The 22,658-nt window shown below is 48.7% G+C and overlaps 1 protein-coding gene across 1 annotated transcript in view; it reads right to left on the bottom strand.

Annotated features, from left to right (window-relative positions):
• Window positions 1-12,118, bottom strand: part of Pgs1 (phosphatidylglycerophosphate synthase 1) — a 38,355-nt gene extending 26,237 nt beyond the window's left edge. The window contains exon 1 of the mRNA XM_059272218.1: window positions 11,968-12,118. Coding sequence (XP_059128201.1) covers window positions 11,968-12,101 — 134 coding nt within the window. The 5' untranslated portion in view covers window positions 12,102-12,118. The remainder of the gene's footprint in view (window positions 1-11,967) is intronic.
• Between the last annotated feature and the right edge of the window lie 10,540 nt (window positions 12,119-22,658).

Below are 22,658 nucleotides of genomic sequence, written 5' to 3'. Positions count from 1 at the left end.
CCATATAATTGAAGTCCCCCTCCCTCCTAGCACCTTAAGGAGTCAGTGTTGCACAACCAAAGTGACAATGCCTATACACAAACACCAAAGTGACAATGCCTATACACAAGCCCGGCCAAACTCACCCCCAGTAACTCAGGGACTAACTAGAAGCAACCACAAGGAAGCTCGCAAAAGTTCCTGCCTGGCTCACTCTGCCCCTTTGACAGAAACACACCTCAGAAAACTCCTACCTACTGTGGGATATCTCCCCTAGGAGTTAGTTACTTGTCAGGGATGAGGCCCCCAAACAACACAGGCTATTGCTGTTGTTTTTCTTTTTTTTTCTAAGATTTATTTATTCATGTATATGAGTGCTCTGTCTTCATGCATATCAAGAGGAAGCTGATCCCATTATCGATGGCTGAGAGCCACCATGTGGGTGCTGGGAATTGAACTCAGGACCTCTGGAAGAGCAGTCAGTGCTCTTAACTGCTGAGCCACCTCTCCAGCCCTTGTTGCTGTTTAGTTGCCCCCATAACTAGATAGCAAGACCCTACTGCTGAAGACACAGCACACTTTGGCTGCAGGACATAGAGACATTCATCTGGGACTGACCTGAAAACTGCCTCCCTTCCGGGTGGCTTTAACAGTGCCCAGCGGTGCTTTGTATCCACTGGTGGAGAAAAGTCATCAATGGGTCTTATCCAGCAGTGACCCCTGCAGGCTACTATACTGACATGTCAGGCAAAATGTGCCCATGGTGCAACAGTGGCATGAAGGTAATGGGGTAACCAACCACCTTCTGTTGGGATGTAAGGCCTGATCCACAGGAAGGAATTCATTCGTGGTACTGTAAATCTGATCACGGTCCATGGCTTGGGAAGCCATAGGCTCTGGAGGAACCTATCACTGTTTTGTTTTGTTTTGTTTTCTGGTTTTGTTGTTGTTCGTTTTTTTGCTAAATGGATGTGTTGCTAAACTGCCTTCTAAATACCTATGGTTATGTCCATGGCTTGCTCTCAGCAGTGGGCAGCAGTTAATGGAGACTTGTAACTGATGCGAAAGCTGAGGATAAGTGATTGCTGAGTGCTCAGTCTAAACTGGACATCTCTATTGACCTCACCAAAGCTCAGAGAGCATCCAGGAAGAAAACAGAAAGGACTTAAGAGCTGATGGGTGAAGAGGAGCCCTGTGAAATGGACGTGATGTGGCTGCTGCGGTTATCAGCACAAGATCGAGCCAGTAAGATCAGTCCACATTCCAGCAGGCAGCGCTCACTGGGCTCACTGGAGGAGGAGAGCTGGAGTAGCAGCTCAGCAGTTAGGGGATCTTGCTGCTCTGGCAGAGAACACAAGTTCAGTTCCCAGCACACTTGGTCAGCTCACACCAGCAACTCCAGTTCCAACGGATCCAACACCCTCTTCCGTTCACCACAGGCATCAGTACATGTAGCTCGGGGCAGAAATAAAAAGTAATAATAAAAATTGGTTTTACTCAATTACTGGGCAAGCCTCAATGAAACATTTCACTATTAGGATAAGAATTTATACTGTATCAAGCTGATAATAGAAAAATAAATAAAAATGAAAAAAAAGGAAAGGATATGAAGATCCTGCACAGACAGGATCAAGGCACATTGTATAAAGCATGAAATTGCCAAAAAATAAGTAAAAGACACATGTTTTTAAATCCTGCCTACGGATACTGGAAACAAGGTTAGCCTAGAAGGATGAGGATAAAGACTCAGCCGGGAGGGAGACTCATGACGCATGGGGCTTCCTTCTGTTAGAGGTCCTAGAAACATCCATTTTCTCTTTACAACTCAGATTTGGGGAGAAAGGCTGTTCAGTACAGTAGGGAAGAGACCTATCTTTCAAGGGGCTGGCCTTGACAAGAAGGGCCCCTTAACTGTCAGACACATCCTTCCAGGGTCCCACCAATACCAGCCTGACTGCACAAAGCATGAAGCTACACCCCAGGAAGTTTCAGTGTGTCCAAGCTGAGCCATGCCCCTGCTGCCCTGGGCAAAACCCCACACAAACCACTCTAAATCCCAGGCTGCAAACAGCATCAGGAGACCGTTTGCAGTGTGTGACTGGGAAAGGTTCTGGGCAGCATTTCCTCAGCACCCTGGGGCTCAATGAGGATTCCAGGAAGATGATTTCACCACTTGGTCCAGGCTCCAGCAACGAATCTCCCCAGGGCTCCAGCACTGCAGGGATGCCAGACGGCCCCCAGCTGCACTTCCCAGAAAGCCCACCGGTCTGTCATGACCAACTCACTGCCAAGAAAACTTTAGTCAACAGTGGAAGGTACTGGGTCTGGGTCCTGGGAGGACTGCAACAGGCCCTGGCCACCACCCCTACAGAGGGGAGAAGGCAGCGGTTTCCCTGCTCTCACTATGGAAGCTGAGGGCACCCCTCAGTGTTTGCTGGCTTCCAAATAAAAGTCCTGAGGGTGAACAAGGGATTGCTGCCTCTGTCCCCCATACTGACCAGGCTTAGAGAGAAGAGGAAAAACCAGGAAACAACAGGGAAACCTCACAGCTAACCTGTGAGGCCCCCAATAGGTACAGTGCAATATTCACGAGGGGAACATGGTCTGTGTGCAGCAGTGAGCTTCCAGCTCACAGCACATTGCCCACCTTGTAGAGTATGTAGGGAAGAACTAAGGGTCTGCCTGCTTCACTCCATGCCACATCCTCAGTCCCCACACAGCCACCATGTGGGCAGAGAGATGCCAACCAGCTCACAAGGAGGAAGATGAGGAAATACCCATGCACACCAGACAATCCAGAACAGGGCCAGAGTTCCTGGAACCCTAACTCATGCCACCATGTAAATACCTAACACACTATGGAAATGTGCAGCCTCTGTCTCCACACTTGTAAAGGACTCATCAACTCACACAACTGGGATTACAGAGATCCAAGAGGAAATGCTAAAGGTGATCAGATAAATGTCAGATAGACATGGTCAAAGGGGAGGGGCAGGTGATGCCTGGAGCTGCTGGGAGGCTTTCAGCAGGCAACCTTGAAAATCTTAAAAAGCAGCAAAATTCAAACTGTACACAGAAGGAAGGGGGCTCTGGGCAAGGTGAAATGTGAGCAACAGAAACTTCCAGAAACCAGTCCAGAGACTGTGTGTACCCATACTCATACCCTACAAAGTATCAGAGCAGGCCTAAGCAGTCACCATGGCAGGCAGTGGCTGCATGGGTGGCAACCTTGAGGAGGTCTCTCCCCTGACAGACAGCTCTCCCTAGAAATGTTCCACCAGGGCCTTGGTCCAAACGTTGTTGCAGGCTTCTCTGCAATGACTTCCTGTTTAATCTGTGCACTGACAGGTTTATTTTTGCGAGCAAGAAGGAGCTTTAAGCCAACCAGCGTTTGCCGATTCACTGTAGAGGCAGCCTAGACTTCACGTTGCTTTCACACACTGAAGTGGGTGTGCACAGTAAAGGCAGGGAGCATAAAGGACCCCACAATGACAGCACACGTAGGAGACCCATCTGGACTGGAGGGAGCTTGAGTCCCAATGAAGGGCAGCAGCCTGGTCTGCTCTGGGGCCAAAACTGTGGAGGCTGGCTCCTGGCTTCTCATAATGCAACTCCTGCAGACTGTCCCAGAAAAAAAGTTTGTCCTCACAACAGCACTAGCCCCACTGTATAGTAATCTAGTCTCCAGGGGCCACCCACCTGCACAAGTGATTCCCCTAAGCCAGGAGGTTTACTAAGAAACCACACGGCGTGGGTCAGTGGTAAGGCCCTTGCTGACAAGCAGACAACCTGAGTTCAATACCCTGAAACTCATACGACAAAAAAGAAGAGAGAACTGAGTACAGCCAGTTAGTGGCACTCACACAGAGACAGACAGACAGACATACAAACACACAACATAAAAAAGGATTTTTTTTTTTAATGAAAAAAAGAATGTGTCCCATCGAAAACTACGTGTGAGAGTTTCAAGGCAGAGGCTGCGATGACAAAGAACCAAAGTCATCACGCTCACACTTAAGGACCCGAGCCACTGCACATGCAGTTTCCACTCTACAGCTGCTTCCCTAAGTCATCTGCCTAGATACCATCTACACCCAGTTCCAATCACAGAGGAGGAAGTGGTACAAACAGACAACCAGGTTCTCTGGGCCTTGCTTCTCTGAAGGCCCCTCCTTTCTCCTGGAATGTCCAGGGAGTAGAGAGAACGGGGCCTGCAGGCTAGTGGAGCCCCCCCTACCCGACACCCAAGGTCTAGGAGCACATGTCACTCTCAGCATGAGGGGCCAACAGCGCAAAACCATCCTCAGCCTGTAGTTCTGAGGACCCAGGACAGCATCCTCTCGCAATTAGCTGCTTAGGTCACACCCACAGGATACCTGACAGTGGGTGAAAGTTCAGCCAGACTTAAGGCTTCCTGTAGACACTGCAGATAAATTCCCTGAATTCAGGAATGACTGGAAACCCTACCAGCAGGGTCCTGTGAAGTGGGCACAGTGAATGTGAAAGCAAGGGGATAAACTAGGCAGAGAAATAGGTTTCTTCCCACGACCCCAAGGATCTACAGATTCAACCAACCCAGAGCACAGCATGGACACTCTTCTGAGCCCCTGGACAGATGGTGAAATGAGCCTGACATACCAGAGTCCTAGGCAAGACAGTGTCCTCCCTCAACACTCCTCCAAGAGGGGTATGGGACAATAGTATCAACTGAGCTCAAAATTGCCAAGCTGCCACCCAACAGAAAGCCACACGCCCTTGGGTGGAGCAGCAGGAATGATCATCACACCAGCATTTAGGGGCTGCATGCATTTATGGAAAGACACTGGCTTGCCTCACCTGTGGGTGGGCCACAGCGAGACCCAGCCTAGCTCCATTCCAGTAGAGACAACTGAGAAAGGCAAACCCCAGAAGCAACTGTTTTCTACACTTCACCCTCTGTAGCCCCCCAACACCCTGGAGCCACTGTCCCCAATGCCTCCTACCACCAGTGGGACACTGGGACTAAAATTCCTTCCCAGGGGTGATGCAAAGCCTCATCAACAAACCAGGGAATGAATGCACCAAAGTTCACCCTGGGTGAGTAAATGAATTTAGTGGACTTTACTTACTGGAGTATATGTGCTACCCACAAAAAGGCCACATCAGAAATTCTTTATCCAGCAGGGACAATGACTTTCACACTGACAGCCGAACAGTTCCATTTTCCCCAGCCTATACCCTAGCCCCTCTCCAAGGCTACATGCAGTGAGAGCAGCATTGCATGCAACAGGTGTTATGGAGACTATTTACTCAGGTGAGGTCTCTTGCCCCCCCCAACCCTCTATGAGGGGGTGTGAACAGTCAGTAAGCCCAGCAGGGATGATCTTTTCAAGCCGGCACAGCTGAACACCCCAAGATGGCGGTTGTTGGACTCAGAGGATAGACAGGTACAACAGGCAATGGCAGGGCTGTGGGCGGAGGCAGGGCCAGGCCGGTCCTGGGTCATTTTGCATCCTTCTAGTGACTGTTTACTCAGGTGAGGTCTCTTGGCCCTCCCAGGCCCTCTGCGGGGGTGTGAACAGACAAGCACCACTTAGACGACAGTTGTTTGGCCCTGAGGAAAGACCTGTACAACAGACACAAGCTGTAGGTCAACATGCAGGGCTCTGGACAGAGTGCTGTGAATCGGGAAGACAGCTTCCTGACCCTGCCAGAGAATCCACAATGGCCAGGAATGCTTTGTCCTGCACAAGATCTCAGGGTTCCTTCCCTCTGGGAAAGAGGGTTCCTGGCACAGATGATGGAATCCCAGTCAAATCTGTCCAAATGGCCCCCTCAAAAAAGTCTTTAGAAGAAACTGTGGTATTTTGTCATCACATTTTCAGAAACTACTTTTTAAGAAAAGTCCACCCTCTGCCCGCCCCACTTACACGTCATACACATTTAAATGTAAAAAGTGAACTGATGAGAAGAGCAAGAGTCATAACTTCCTGAGAAGCCCATACTTCCTGCAGCCCTGGCAGCTGGGCCCTCCCTGACTTCTGCAGTCTGAGCCCCAGCAAGGGAAATGATGCTGTAGGTTACTCAAGACCGTGGCCACTGGACTCCCCCAGTAAGTACCGCTCCAGAGGCCCAGCTGCCAGCATCCAGCTACACGCTGACCACAAGCCAAAAGGAAGTCCATGACATTGGGGGACTGAAGAGCTAAAACGTCTTTAGAACCATGGCTAGCGAGGCATAACAGGAACAAGGTACACGACACGAACCAACCATGTCTACCCTCACTGGGCTCCCGCCAGGCTGCCTCCTTTACCATTTATCAGTATTTACAAGGGGATTAGCTATCAGAGCATTTTAATCCCAGGCTGTTCTCCATCTGCCTAGCAGCACACGGCCAGCTGGACCTCACTCACCCCAGCTAAGATGCATTCAGGGACACCGTCAATAGCAACTGACCAAGCTACAACTGCAGTGAGTCAGTTGAGAACCAAACGTGAAGTCACACAAGGTCACATCTGAACTCTGAGAAAATTAATTCCTCTTGGACTCCAGATTATCTCCCTCCCACCCAGTCTAACTGCATAAATAATAAACCAAGAGGGGACTGAGGACACAGAGCAGTGGTAAAGTACTTGCTTAGCATATGCAAGGGCCTTGTGTTCAAACCCCAGTACAACAAAAAACCTTGACAAATTCATTAGAGCCTAGTACAGCGGCATGTGAAGTACTCAGAGGCAAGGGGGTCAATCAGTGTCCACGGTCATCCTCAACTACATACTGAGTGTGAGGCTAGCCTGGCCTACATGAGACTGTCTCAGAAACTAAAATAAGCCGGGTGGTTTCGCACGCCTTTAATCCCAGCACTCGGGAGGCAGAGCCAGGTGGATCTCTGTGAGTTCGAGGCCAGCCTGGGCTACAGAGTGAGATCCAGGAAAGGTGTAAAGCTACACAGAGAAACCCTGTCTCGAGAAAAAAAACAAAAACAACAACAACAACAACAAAAAACCCTAAAATAAACCAAGAGACAGAGCTGTAGTGGGTTGGGAAGGCTGAGCCCCAACACCAAAAATGGCCAAAGAAAAGTAACTGCTGGAGTGTGATGGTTCCTCGGAGTAGAAATTTCTCAGAATGTACCACTAACCTTCCAAAGGTTTTACAAAGTAAGAAATTCCAACTCAAAAGAGCCTTCTGTGGCCACCTGTTTCCCTCTCACAGGCCAGGAAAATTAGGAACAATGTCCCTGTCTCTCTGCCCCTCCCTAAGAAAACAGGCTTAAGTTTAAAAAATAAAAGACTTAGTTACACATATAGCTAAACTAAATGTAGTTTAGGAGGAAAATCTATAGGCCACAAAGAATACTTCCTTATATGGCAAACAAAGTCAAGGCTAGAAAAGAATGCCAACTTGAGAATTTCCCATAGCTCTCATCTGCTCCAGTCAAGGAGCCCGTTCTGTGCATCACTCACTCCAAAGCCCTCCATCCAAGATGTAGCCCTCTCCTGAGCACTGGGCACCACTACCTGGATGCACCTGAATGAAGCTCAGGAGCCAACAATGGCCTTACCATCATCCCCAAACCTGCAGCTTTTACTCCCAAAAGCTGGTTTAGTTAAGTGCTACAACATAAGCATGACGTACCTCAGCCTCACTACCCTATACCCAAAGCAGGACTGACCAATCTGGCCCTCTAATTTTATACTCCCACTGCCCCTGACTATTCATAGGAGCACCCCAACCCCCTAAAACTCAGGCTGTACCATTCACAAAAGAAATCACACAAGGCCCTAAAATGTGCCTTCCTAGGTCTCTGGTCCAGGAGGCTGACTTGCGTCTAGCTCCTCTCCTACTTAGCAACCCTCTATCAGTTGTTAGAAATGATTCAAGGGCCTGGTGGTGGCGGTGGCGGTGGCGGCGGCACACGCCTTTAATCACAGCTGCTCCGGAGAATTCAAGGCTAGCCTGGTCTACAGAGCTACTTCCAGGACTGCTCGGGCTGTTTCACAGAGAAACCCTATCTCGAGAAAAAAAAAAAAAAAAGAGCTTCAGGTGCTGCCTGCCACACTCCTGTTCACATCATTTGCCCCTTAAACACCTACTCCCCTTCTTCACTCCAAACAGCTCTGTGCTGCTCCACCAAGTAGCCTTCAGTATCTCAGGAGCCTCTCCAGGGTGCCGCCATGACCTTACTTTCCTGGAACTGTCTGCTCACAGGTCAGGGCAGTGTAAAGACAGGGCTGTGTCGTTATCTCACTTAGTACCTAGCAGAGCGATGACCCATCCACACGAGGAATGAATGAACTGTCTCATTCTCCCAATGACAGTGAGTCAGACACTCGCTTCAGAGAAAGCAACAGGATTTCAAGATCACTAATAAGATTTTCTCATGTTCCTAAGTCTCTATGGGCACCTCTAAGCCTGAGAGGAAACCACGCTGTGAAGAACTGTTCCTCCTGCTGGCCGCAAGGATTCACCAAGCCCCCGATGGCTGAGTCAGACTGGCAAGCCAGAATCTAAAATAACTTAAGCTCATGACTACACAGAGCTATTATCAATGAATCAGTGATCAGACAATTACAAGAAACCACACCATTCGGGGAATGAGGGATTGGGAGGTACAGGAGAACAAAGGAGAATTGAAAGCTAGCAGCTCAGAGTGAGTGGCCACAACTGACAAACACTACAGCCCCAGAGAACCGGAAAAGCTGAAAGCCAAAGTAGGCAGAGGCAGGACAAAACCACGCAGGGTCACTCACTGGTGGAAACACTAATCCTCTTCCTACCCTAAATGTTATCACTGTAAAACAAGAGCTTCTGAATGCCTGGCAAAGAAACTCAATTTCTGGTTCTGACTCACAGAAATCCACCAATCAGGATCTGGCCAGCTTTAGTCTACAGAGTAAGATCCAGGACAGGCACCAAAACTACAGAGAAACGCTGTCTTGAAAAACCCAAAAAAAAAAAAAAAAAAAAAAGAAAGAAAGAAACCCGCCAATCAATCCCGCACACCTCTACACCCCCTGGCTTAACTGTAGGCTTAATCTTCTGATGGAAAGGCGCAAAGCTACACAGACAAACCCTGTCTCAAAGAAAAAAAAAAAATACGGGGCCACATGTACTGTGAAAATTTTGGGAAGCTGTGGTGATTGTGGTGGCACATGCCTGTAATCCCAGAACTCAGGTGAAGGCAGGAAGATCAGGAGTTCAAGGTCATCCATCTTCAGACATAGCTAGTTCAAGACCCACTTAGGAAAACGAGACCCTGTCTCAAACATGAGTCTTGTAAAACCAACTTAGACTACCCTCACTTCCACACTGCACCTGCAAGCCCCCATCCGTAAGTTTAAGGCTGTCCTTAACTACATAGCAAGCCTGGTCTACATAGGAAGTTCTAGGACAGCCAGAGCTACATAGTGAGATCCTGTCTCAAAACTATATTAATGGGCTGGATAAATGGCTTAGCGGTTAAGAGTGCCCACTACTCTTGCAGAGGACTTAAGTTTGGTTCCTAGAACTGACTGCAACTTTAGATCCAGGGGATCCAATGTCCTTTTCTGGCCTCCAAGGACACTTGCACTCACATGCACTTACACACACAGACACACACATAAATAAAAATAAAACCTTGAGCTAAGTGTGGTGGCACACACCTTTAATCCCAGCACTTAGGAGGCAGAGACAGGTGGATCTCTATGAGTTTGAGGCTAGCCTGGTCTACATAGAGAGTTCCTAAGTCAGCAAACTATATAGTGTGAACCTGTCTCAAACAAACTAACAAAATCTTTTTCTTTTTTTAATTTTTTAAAGGGGCCAATGAGATACCTCTGTAGGTAAAAGTGTCTGCCACCAAACCTGACAACCTATGTTCAATTCCTGGGACAAACACATGCACACACAATGAAGTTTTTTTTTCATTAAAAAAATAAAATAAAAAGGCAAAGCAGGAGGAAGACAAAAAGAAAGTGTCCCAGCTGGGCATTGTGGTACAAGCCCATAATCGTGTGCTCAGGAGACTAAGGGAGGAGGACCCAGAGCTCAAGGCTAACCTGGGTTACACAGCATGGGAATTGGGGGTGTAGCTTAGTTGGTAAAGTATATATCTGCCTAGCATGCACAGAGCCTGGAAATTACCCCTGGCACCACATGAAACTGGGCACAGTGACACATGCCTGTAATCCCAGTACTCAGATTGTAGACAAAAGGATCAGAAGTTCAAAATCTTCAGCTACAAAGCATGTTTGAAGGTAACCTAGGCTACACGAGGCCCCTCCCCTCCCCACCCCACCCCCCACAAAAAAAAAAAAGTAGCTTTAGGAGGAGTACAGCTCAGTAGTAGAGTGCCTGCCTATCCTGGATTTGATACCCAGCAGTAGTGCGGGTAGTTTGTGTAGAATGCCTCAGCACCCTTCAGTGATCAACACCAAAGCTAAACAATTACTAATAAGGCTTCAAAACGAAGAGGAAATTAACAAAGCTTTCTAAACCCCTCATCTTTCAGGCTGAACTTCTGAAAACTTAAACTTAAACTAAATTTTTCTGTGGCCTGATAGCATGATGTAAGCATCACCCGACTTTACCACCCAATAGAATGGCCAGGTCTTTCGTTGTGCCTCAGTTATGGAATACGGAGTGGCCACCTCCTCTACATCCGGGAAATCAGAGACATTCTGATCAGTAGGCATCCAAGACTTACTTTCTGCCTCGAATCTGTCACTTGAAAGTTCCTCTGAATCAAACCTGTGCTTGGCTGCCAAGCTCCCTCTGTTAGTCTGTGAATCACTGTTCCACATCTGGAAACCAACACAGGACACTGCACCCCTAGCTGTCTAGTAAAACCACAAGATCTTACCCATGGAACTCAGATATCAAAAGCTAAGAGAGTGGACCACTATAGCTCACACCTGGGACCCCAGCACTGGAAAGGATGAGGCAGAAGAATCAGGAGTGCTAGCTAGGCTAGCCTGACATACTTAGCCAGTTTAAGGCCAGTCTGAGCTACATGAGACCATGTCTCTAAAAGAACTGGGGGACCATGGAGCTTGCTGCTGCGCCCAGTGACCTGAGTTCAATCACCTGAACTCACATGATAAAAGAACCAACTTCCACAGGTCGTCCCTACTACCACCTGAGCAGCAACGGCATGTGAGCACTCTCACACATTCACACACAAAAAAATTATAGGGGGTAGGAAGGGAGGGGGGTGGAGGAGGGGGAGGAGGAGAGAGAGGGAGAGAGGAAGAGAAAGAGAGCCCGAGAGCGCCAGGGATGGTTCTGGGTTTGAGTCCTAGCACCAGAAGAAAAAGAAAACACACTTACAAAATCAGAGCGCTGAACATTATTTCAACTAATAAGGTAGGTTCAAAGCTTTCGTTAGAGCCAGGGTCTCTAAACATTTGCACACAAGAGAATATATCTCTCTCTCTCTCTCTCTCTCTCTCTCACTCACTCACTCTCACTTTCACTCTCTCTCTCTCTCTCTCTCACACACACACACACACACACCTTTTTTTTTTTTTTCTAAATATTAACAATAGCATCAGGCCTCTTGGGTGAGCCCGTTCTTGGCAAATGTTTACTTTAAAGGACCACTGCCCGAACAAACTACTTCAAAACCTACTTCACCCACTGCAGTTTACACAACCCACTTCAGTACTTTCCCAGAAACAGGCCCTTTGGAAACGCGAAGAAAGGGTTCCGAGAGTTTCCTCTTCACCGGCCTGAGTGCTGACTGAGTCAGGATTGAGAAATGGCTCGGGCAGGATATGTGGAAGTCAGCCGGCACCCGGTTCCCGCAGGGCTGATTCACTCCCGCCAAGTCACCGCGTTAGCACAGACCGCCGCGCTCACCCCGCGGGGCCAGAGAACACCGGCCTTCGCCCCGGGGCCCCGCCACAGCCCCGAGCGCGCCCCGGGTGGCTCCTGCACGGTGCACGCCCACGGGAGCCGCGGCGGGGCCGCCAGCACGCGGAGCCGCGGCGAGGCCCCCGCCCGGCCCGCCCCGAGCGCTCTCACCTCCGGCGCCGGCGCTCCCGGCTCCTGCCCAGGCGGTCGGAGAGCCGGCCCAGGAGCGCGGCCAGCCCGGGCCGGCCAGGCAGCAGGCCCAGCAGCCGCCTCCAGAACACCGGGCCCGCTGCCGGCGCCGCCATGGAGACCCGCCGCTTCCGCTTCCGGCGCTCGAGAACTTTATTGACAGCGCGAGCGCCGACTCGGAGCCAGCGCGCAGGCGCGGAAGCGGCGGCCGAGGCTGTAAGGGCTGTGCAGCCGGGTGTTGACTCGGTGTGCCCTCTGGGACCCAGGGTCGCGCCAGGGAGGGAGCTCCAGGGCAGGCAGCGTGGACCACGGCCCTGAGCTCACCTGCACTGCTCCAGCAGCGCCTCGAATCCGGTCAGCTGCGGCCCTGCACCCTGCACTCCTCCGCCTTGCTCCAAGAGGAAGGAAGGTTGCTCAGCGCGCCCTGACACCTATCCTGTCAGCTGCTGCCCTGGGCTCACTGGAGGGTCCAGGAGAGAGGATGTTGTGACACCTCAGCGCCCTGACACTTGTCAGGTTGATAGCTGCTGTCCTGAGCCCTGTGCCCTGCACTCGCCTGCCTTGATGGCTCAGCACCCCAAACCCATCAGATTGCCAGCCACTGCCTTGCGCCCGCATTAACCTGCATTGCTCCAGGATGGTGTGGGCTCAGCACCCTGAAGCTTGACCCTCCTCCGCCACCTGTCAGACTTACCTGCCACTGATTCCTTCCTTGGCTCTCGCAGGCTGGGATTCAGAAACTAGAAACATTGTAAAACATAATCATAATTCTTTTTTTTTTTTTTTTTTTTTTGGTTTTTTGATTTTTTGAGACTGGGTTTCTCTGTGTAGCTTTGCGCCTTTCCTGGAACTCACTTGATAGCCCAGGCTGGCCTGGAACTCACAGAGATCCACCTGGCTCTGCCTCCCGAGTGCTGGGATTAAAGGCGTGCGCCACCACCGCCCGGCCATAATTCTTTTTACCCCAGAGATGTTGGGGAGTTAAAACTGTGGCACTTAAACTGACATTCTGAATTTCACTTCCACCAAATTATTCCAGAGGAGTTAATCACACATTCCCACAAGAATATTTATCTCAGCATCTCGCACATTATTGAAAGTGTAGAAACAATCTCAGTGAAGAAGTTGATTAGATACACTGTGGTGTATCAGTACATTGGATGACCGTATCTCCGTGAAAAAATGATATCCTAGAAGAAGGGACACCCTTTACAAAATTACCGGGGGCTGGCAAAATGGCTCATTGGATAAAGGTGCTTGCTACAAGCTGAGTTGAAGCCTCAGAACTCACATGGTGGAAGGAGAGAGACCCGACTCACAATTTGTCTCTGACACTTATGCCATGGCACTTCCACTGTGCCCCCTCCAAATCATGCATATGCACATAAATAATAATAGTACTAATTTTTAAAATAGTCTTAAACAGGCATGATAGCCCACATTATAATCCCAGCCCTCATGAGCCCTCAGGAGGCAAAAGCAGAAGTATCTAAAAAAGAAAGAAAGAAAGGAAGGAAGGAAGGAAGGAAGAAAGGAGCCCAGCAGTGGTGGGGCACACTTTTAATCCCAGCACTCCGGAACCAGAGACAGGCAGATCTCTGAGTTTGAGGACAGCCTGATCTACAGTGTGAGTTCCAGGACAGCCAGGGTTATATAAAAAGACCCTGTCTGTAACAGGAATCTTAAAAGGTCTTATTAATAAAAAAATAAATAAAATAATAAAAAAAAACCTGGAGCCAGATATTGGGGTGAAAGCTGAAAAATCAGAGAAACTGAACAAGCCACAGCCAACCTCACCTCGCCAATTTCTCAGCCTCCAGAGCTAGACTTCCTGTTTACTCTCGCCTTATACACCTTTCTGTGCCCTGCCATCTTACTTTCTTCCTAGTGCTGGGATTAAAGGTGTATGTGCTTCCCAAATACTTGGTAGCAAAGGCATGAGATCTCAAGTGCTGGGATTAAAGGTGTGTGCCACCACACAAGGCTCTGTTTCCAGTGTGACCTTGAACTCACAGAGATCCAGACAGATCTCTGCCTCTCGAGAGATAGGATTAAGGGTGTGTTTCACCACTGTCTTGCCTCTATGTCTAATCTAGTGGCTGGCTCTGTCCTCTATCCCCAGATAAGTTTATTAGGGTACACAATATATTGGGGTACACAATATATCACCACACCTGTCTCAATAAATAAATAAGTACATACATAAAAAAACCTACCTAATTTTGTGAAAGGCAGGGAGAATACAACACTACCAACCCGGGTGTTCTCATGGATCAGCTGCTGATGTTTAGGAACTTCCAAATCACTTACAGGCAGTAAGTATTTCAGATTGGCTTTAATGTTTAAGTATATAGTTTTACAGATACTAGGTAGAATTTGATTTAGTTCTTCCAAGTTAGAAACAGTGAATCATCAATTTCCTAACTTCCAGTAATCAGTGTGAGATTATGGTGTTGCCTTAAGCCTGTTACGGAAGGAGCAAACATGAGCTCATCAGCTGCACCTTCACCCTCCCGCTCAGTGGTGATCGTCACAGGGGTCACAAAGCCTCCCGATCATGCTGAAAAGAAAAGAAGCTGCCTTGCCCATGCGCTTCTTTGCTGTGTGAGGCAGTACCCAGACATAGGGCTGGCTCACTGGGAATTTCTCCTCTAAAATACATTGCAGTTACACACAGTGATAGTGACTCCGTGGGCGAGTGAAATTAATAAATATTTTCATTCCTAGTAAACACAGAAGATGGCCCAGCCCGTTCCAAAACCACACACCTAGAGCCTTGAGCTTCGTGCCTAGTCTAAAACCAGAAGCAGACTGAGGCAGCCATGACTCTTCCAGGACATGTATGTCTTAGAGATTCCAAAATTTTATAGACTGACTCTTACAGATGGAGCAATTTTAAAATTCATTTTCTATCTTTTAGATTTTTTTGTTTGTTTGTTTTTTTGAGACAGGGTTTCTCTGTGTAGCTTTGGAACCTGTCCTGAAACTCACTCTGTAGCCCAGGCTGGCCTCGAACTCACAGAGCTCTGCCTACCTGTGCCTCTTGAGTGCTGGGATTAAAGGCGTGCGCCACCACCGCCCAGCTACAGCAAGTGCTTTTAATTTATAAGCCATCCATCCAGCCCATTCATTCATTCATTTACTTTTGGTTTTTTTTGTTTTGTTTTGGTTTGGTTTGGTTTGGGTTTTTTGTTTGTTTGTTTGTTTGTTTTGTTTTGTTTTGTTTTTCAAGACAGGGTGTCTCTGTGTAGCTTTGAGCCTTTTCCTGGAACTCACTTGGTAGCCCAGGCCAGCCTCGAACTCACAGAGATCTGCCTGGCTCTGCCTCCCGAGTGCTGGGATTAAAGGCGTGCGCCACCACCGCCCGGCTACTTTTGGGTTTTTGAGACAAGGTTTCTCTGTGTAGCCCTGGCTTTCTGGGGAAATCACTCTGTAGACCAGGCTGGCCTCGAACTCAGAAATTTGCCTGCCTCTGCCTCCCGAGTGCTGGGATTAAAGGCATGAGCCACCACACCCAGCATCCCCTTTATTTTAAAATTAATCTTTTATTATTTATATTTATATTGTTAATAAAAAATGTTTTATCAGAGAAGCTAGGGACGGAGACTGGAAGCCCTTGCCCAGCTGGCTGCACATAACAAGCGCAGCATGCCTGAGAAGAGCTCCCCATAGACAAATGGAGAAGCGCCCTTTTTTTTCTGTTTTTTTCTGCCTGCAGCAGAGGGAGTTTTAGTGTGGCCCAGTCATTTCCTTTTAGATTGTGCATCTCTGCTTCTTGGGCCTGAAACACTAATCACGTGGGGAGGTGCGTGAAATGCACTAGTCCATTACCAGCTTTCATAGTGTCTAAGGTGGGGATAGTTAGCTTAACTTCCCCAACCCCATGACAGAATCTTTATTATAAGAGGCCAGGGGCACTCTATCTCAGAGTACACATCCAGCCCTTGTCTCCAGGTTCCTCTTGAACTGGAGGCTGATGCATCCAGGACCACAAGGACAGAAGGGCTTGGTTAACTTCATTTACTAATAAAATTGTTTAACTTTTAAATTAATTAAAAGCAAAAAACAACAACAAAAAAAAAAACCTCAATGGCTGAGAAGATGCTTCAGTCAGTAAAATACACATCTCCAACCATGAGGATCAGAGTTTAGATCTCTAGAACCCACATAAAAGGTCAGTCATAGTGGCCTGTGACCCTATCAACGGCAAGCTGGGTGATCAAAACAGATGGGTAGCCGAAAGCTCGCAGGCAAGCTTCCTAGCTTACGTAGTCAGGTCCTGTAGTAGGACAAGACCACAAGGTCGAGGAAATTGGCTCAGATCAATTGCCAAGGCATGCACATAATATACTTCTTACGAGCCAACGTGGAGTCTGCCTGAGGGCCTAGCAACAGGAGCTGTCAGAGTGCCTGGTCATGCCCAGCCAATGAGGGACAACCACACAGACTAGGTGCTGGGAGGAGGGTATATGAGGCCTTCCCTGTTATTGAATAAAGGATTTTATTTGTCTTTAAAAAAAGTTTTATTCTTGGACAGTTTCATGTATGTAAATAGTGAACGTTAGTCCTTTCCCCTCTACCCTGTCTCATCTCTTCTTCTTCTCCCACTGAAACCATCTTCCCAGCTTGGCCCCTCCCCCCTTCATGTCTTCTGTGTCTGGGACCCCACGGAGTTTAAGTGGGGTTGCCTGCACAAGCGTGGTGGGCAACTTGTCGGTGGCTACACCACTGAATATAGTGACACCTGATACATCTGCAGCTGTTAACTGTCAGTACCTCTGTGTGGGAGGCCAGCTGGGAGACTGGCTCCCACATTTTTCCCCAGGGTACTCTTGAGGAGAGAGGGATAAGAGATTTAGATAGAAGGATAGAGGGGAGAGAAACAGATAGAAACACAGGATAGCCTCGGGAGGGCCTGGATCCTTATCCACTGCCCCCTTCTGTCTCTTCAAAAGGGCTTTTTATAGAAATACCAAGAGGTGGAGCAAAAGACCTCCTCCTAGCACAGCCAAGTGTAGACCCTTCCAATCACCTAGAAACCACGCACATGGTCAAGCAATCCTCTAATGCAGCTCTGCTGGGTAAGGCAAGCTCAGATCTCACTAGGAAACCTTGTGGGCCTACACACTCCTGCAATAATTTATAAATTTTATTTTTGAGGGGCTAATGGCACGCATGCCTTTAATCCCAGCAGAAGCAGGCAGATCTCTCAGTTCCAGGCCAGCCTGGTCTACAGAAAGAGTTCCAGGGCAACCAGGGCTGTTATACAGAGAAATCTAGTCTTGAAAACCCCTCCCCCCCCAAAAAAAAATGTGTTTTATTTATTTATTTTTATGAGTGTTTTGCCTGCATCTGTATATGAGTACCACTTGCGTGTCTGGTGTCCATAGATGCCAGAAGAGAGTGTCAGATCCCCTAGACCTGGAGTTACAGATGGTTGTGAACCACCCTGTGAGTGCTGGGAACTAGAATGGGTCCTCTGCAGGAACAGCAAGCGTCCCTAATCTCTGAGCCATCTCTCCAGCTCCTGGAGCGTGTTTACATTTGCACGGTGACAGAAAGTACATTCTTCCTGCCCAGAGACCTTGTCTCTGAGTTGGTTGGTGAGAGCAACTCGGGGAGATGAGGCATTTTCAGATGACACCAGGGCCTAGATGAGCTGCCTGGGAGGGCCTCTGTATCCCAAAGCTGCTCAGAGGGCTCTGGATTGGGGGGTGAGCCATTTACTGTGAGTGGAGTTTTCTGATGCACACCTTGAGGGTGTCTTGCCCCAGACAAGAAGGTATCTGTCATCTTGGAGCCCACGCCTTGGAGACCCATCCACTGAGTCCTGCCCTGCCTCCTGCCTCCACCCACCGCCTTCTCGTTAGTTCCCCTCACTTCTTCCCAAACAGGAGGTGCCAGGGTGAGAAAGACGGTCAATGGGCTTGATGACAGACAGCATGTCTTCCCAAACGGAAGAGGAAAGCCATTCATTGGAAGCAGAGTTGACGTCAGGGAGCAGGGGCTAATGCCCCAGAGCAGGCTGCTCTCCCAGGCAGGAAGCACCAGGAAATCCTGAGCCAAGGGCCCTTACTGCCTCTGATTCACTCCCTGAACCAACATCCACAGCAATACCAGAGGAAGGCCATTGTTCCCCAGCCTGAGCGAGATCACTCCCTGACAAGAACTACTCGCAAATTCAAGGACAGAGGGGCTGGGGAGGTAGCTCAGTGCTTTCCTAGCATGCACAAGGCCTTGGGGTATCAACCCATCACCACATAAATCAGGCGCACATCTGTAATACCAACACTTGAGAGGCTAAGGCAAGTTTAGGGCTACCCTGGTCTACATATCAAGTTCCAGGCCTGCTTGGTGACTCAACTGAGACCCTGTCTACAAATAAATGGCTAAATGAATAAATAAATAAAATCATTAAATGTATTCTAACTTCCACATTAGAAAATAGATCGCGCCGGGTGGCACACGCCTTTAATCCCAGCAATTGGGAGGCAGAGGCAGGCGGATCTCTGTGAGTTCAAGGCCAGCCTGGTCTACAGAGCGAGATCCAGGAAAGGCACAAAGCTACAGAGAAACCCTGTCTTGAAAAAAAAAAAAAAAAAAAAGAAAGAAAACAGATTGCTTGCTGGGTGGTGGTGGCACGTGACTTTAATTCCAGTACTCAGGAAGCAGAGGCAGGCAGATGGATCTCTACAAGTCTAATCTGTATAGAGTGGTCTACAGAGGGCGTTCCCAGGACAGCCAGGGTTGTTACACAGAGAAACCCTGTCTCAGGAAAAAGAAAGAAAGAAGGAAAGAAAGAAAGAAAGAAAGAAAGAAAGAAAGAAAGAAAGAAAGGAAGGAAAGAGGGGGGAGGGAAAGAAAAAAAGGAAGGAAGGAAGGAAGGAAGGAAGGAAGGAAGGAAGGAAGGAAGGAAGGAAGGAAGGAAGTCTTGCCAAGCTGAACATGGTGGCACACACCTTTAACCCCGGCCCTTGTGAGGCAAAGGCGGGCAGATGGCAGATCTCTGAGTTCAAAGCCATCCTGGTCTACAAAGCAAGTTCCAGGACAACCAGGGATTCACAGCGAAACCTTGTTTCAAAAAACAAATACAAAAAAATAACTTGCAAAAGCCAGGGACCCTACCCACACCTATCATCCCAGCAGGTGGGGAATTAACCGCAGGAGGAATTAACTGACAGGAAGATTGCCACAAGTCTGAGGTTAGCCAGGGCTATAGAATAGACCCTGAGGAAGAAGGGATGGAGGCAGGGAGGGAGGGAGGGAGGGAGAGAGGGAGGACTGGTTAATTGCCAGAAAAGAAGTTGGAACTTTTATGAAGGCTTCTACCAGAACTAAGTGATTAGAACTAAGTGACTATGGAAAATTGGAATGCTGCATGTCCAGTAACATTATCTTGGGCTATCTCTAGCCCTGTTAATAACCACTCCTCACCTACCTCTGTGTTTGACCTGACATCCTTGTGGCTATGACACAAAACCTTTGGGGACACATTCATTTAAGAGAGCCCTAACTTCCACCAATCCAAACACTAAATGTCATCTGAGGGCACCTGATACCTACAGCAGAGACTTCCACCAATGAACTTGAAAAGTGCTGTGACATATGATTTTCTTCTGTTCTGTAACTGTAAAAACCTCAAGAGATGGGCTGAGGGGCTGGAGAGGCAGCTCAACAGCTAAGAGCACTGGCTGCTCTTCCTGAGGACCCAGGTTCAATACCCAGCACTCGCAACCATCTATAATTCCAGTTCCAGAGGATCTGACACCTTCTTCTGGCCTCCAGTGGCACCAGACATGACATAGTGCAGGAGAAGCACTCATACACATAAACAAAATAAAATTAAATTAATGCCAGGCGGTGGTGGCACATGCCTTTAATCCCATCACTAGGGAGGCAGAGGCAGATGGATCTCTATGAAGCCAGCCTGGTCTACAGAGTGAGATCCAGGCACCAAAACTCCACGGAGAAACCCTGTCTTGGAAAAAAAATTAAATTAAAAAGAAAAAGAAATAAAGCCCTGGGTTCCATCTCCATCATGGTCTAAAACACATACTTCCAGAACTGGAAAAAATAGTCAGCAGGATTAGAAATCTCAACTTATCCTTGGCTGCATAGGGAGTTTGAGGCCAGCTTGGGCTCCATGAGAACCTGTTTCAAAAATCAACATTTTTCTTCATTTATTTTATTTATTATTGTTGTGTGTTTGCATGTGGGGATGATATGAATGTCACAGCATGTGTGTGGAGATCAGAGGACAACTTTATAGAGTTTATTCTCTCCTTCCACCTTTATGTGGCTTCTGGGACTTGAACTCAGGTCACTGTAGTATGAATCCTAATTGGTCTAATCATAAAAACCCAGAGTCAGATATTGGGGTAAAAGTTGATAGATCAGCCGGGCGGTGGTGTCGCACGCCTTTAGTCCCAGCACTAGGGAGGCAGAGGTAGGCAGATCTCTGTGAGTTCGAGGCCAGCCTGGGCTACAGAGTGAGTTCCAGTTTTGGACAGGCTCCAAAGCTACACAGAGAAACCCTGTCTCAAAAAAACAAAAAAAAACAAAACAAACAAACAAACAAAAAAAGTTGCTAGATCAGAGAAGCAGAGCAGCCAGCCACTAGTTCTTACAACTCTACAAAATTCTCAGCTGGAAGGGCCCCCAGCTCCTGTCTCCTCCCACCTTACATTCCTGTCTCTGCCCAGTCATATCACTTCCTGTCTCCACCTCCCTAGAGCTGGGATTAAAGGCGAGAAATCCCGAGTGCTGGGATCAAAGGTGTGAGCCACCACTGCCTGACCTCTGTGGCTAACTAGTTGCTTAGCTCTGCACTCTGGTCTTCAGGTAAGCTTCGTTTGTAAGATCACAAACAAAATATCACCACAGGTCATTTTGCTTGAGCAGCGAGTACCTGTATCTGAACCATTTCACCTGCTGCCTAAAACAAAAATGTTCATTGGAACATGTTAGTATAGCCTAAATCCTGTTCTGTGACCATAGTCATTCATATTTGACTCCAGAATCAACTGTCCTTGGGGCTATTGAGATAGCTCATCAGGTAAAGGCACTTGCCAGCCCAGGTACCAAGCCGGGCAACCTTGGTTTGATCACTAGGACTCACGGGGTTGAGGAGAACCAAGTGCACAGTGGTCCTCTGATCTGTGTCACACACACACCACACACACACACACACACACACACACACACACACACACCACACACATCATACACACACCATACATACACACACCACACACACACACACACACACCACACACACACACACACACACACACCACACACACACCATACACACACACACACCACACCACACACACACACACACACACACCACACACACACACACACACACACACACACACCACACATCATACACACACCATACATACACACACCATACACACACACACCACACACACACACACACACACCACACACACACACACACCATACACACACACACACCACACCACACACACACACACACCATACACACACACACACACACACACACACACACACCATACACACACCATACACACACCATACACACACATACACCATACACACACCATACACACACACACACACACACACACACACACCATACACACACACACACCACACCACACCCACCCACCCACCCACACACCCACACACACACCCACACACACACACACACCATCCAGGCATGAGGGGGGGGCGGGGGGGGGGGGGGCGGGGGGCAGGTTGCTCTCCCACATCTATAACCATGCACCTCTCAAGGGTCCTTCTGACCTACAACTCCAGTGAGGGGAAATTACAGAGGCCTTCTAGAATCCTGGGACCAGGCTCTATGTCCTCTAGAGCTGAGGGGATGCCTGAAGGAGCCAAGGCCATGAAGAATTCCTTCCCAGCATGGAAGTTTAAAGCAGCCACCTCCCTGACCCAAGAAGGCTGCTGCTGGCCAAGGTCTGTCCACTTTTCATTTCAGCTTTTCAGTGTCGAAAAATCTTGTCATCAGCAAAACAAAGCATCTATTGCTCAATGGCACCTTACCACAGGGCAGCCCTGGACTTTCTGGGATTTAACCAACAAGAAGTCAGAACCCAAATTTCTGGAAACGCCTCCGGGGCACAGCATCCTGGTTGTTTCTCTGTCAATGTGAGGATAAATGCAACTCTTGGTTTCAGGGGACTCTTGGCCTCTTGTGGTGTGGCAAGCAGCCAGCACCATAGAGCCTTGTGACCCAGCAGCCCAGCACATGGGGAAACACAGCCGTCTGTGGGAATTGTCCCAGGGCACCGCACTCTGTAGCCAGAGAGGTATCTGAGGGGTCCCCTCAGAAGCACACCCTGCCTCCACCTCCCCAGCTTTTGCCTACCTGGCCCATGAAACAGAAGAGAGAGGCTGTCAGGAGGGTCCTCCTATTGGTACTAGTCTGGCTTGAGAGAGAGGCAGAGTAGGCCAGGCCAAGGCAGGGGGATTGAGAGCCTTTTAGCCTGGAACACAGGGCCAGGCTGAGTAGTTGTCTGGCTTCCTGACACTCCTGGCCAAGGAGAGCAAGGATAAGACAATTGCACTGGGGGAGGGTTAGGGCTGGAGAGTCCAATATCCCAATAAAGGGCCAATGGACGATGCTGGATGCAGGCCCACCAATGGACCATCCTGGGTGC

Source organism: Peromyscus eremicus, chromosome 8a, assembly GCF_949786415.1.
Source record: "Peromyscus eremicus chromosome 8a, PerEre_H2_v1, whole genome shotgun sequence".
Lineage (NCBI taxonomy): Eukaryota > Metazoa > Chordata > Mammalia > Rodentia > Cricetidae > Peromyscus > Peromyscus eremicus.
Note: the sequence above shows the minus strand (reverse complement) of the source record. Positions and strands in the feature narration are given on the sequence as shown.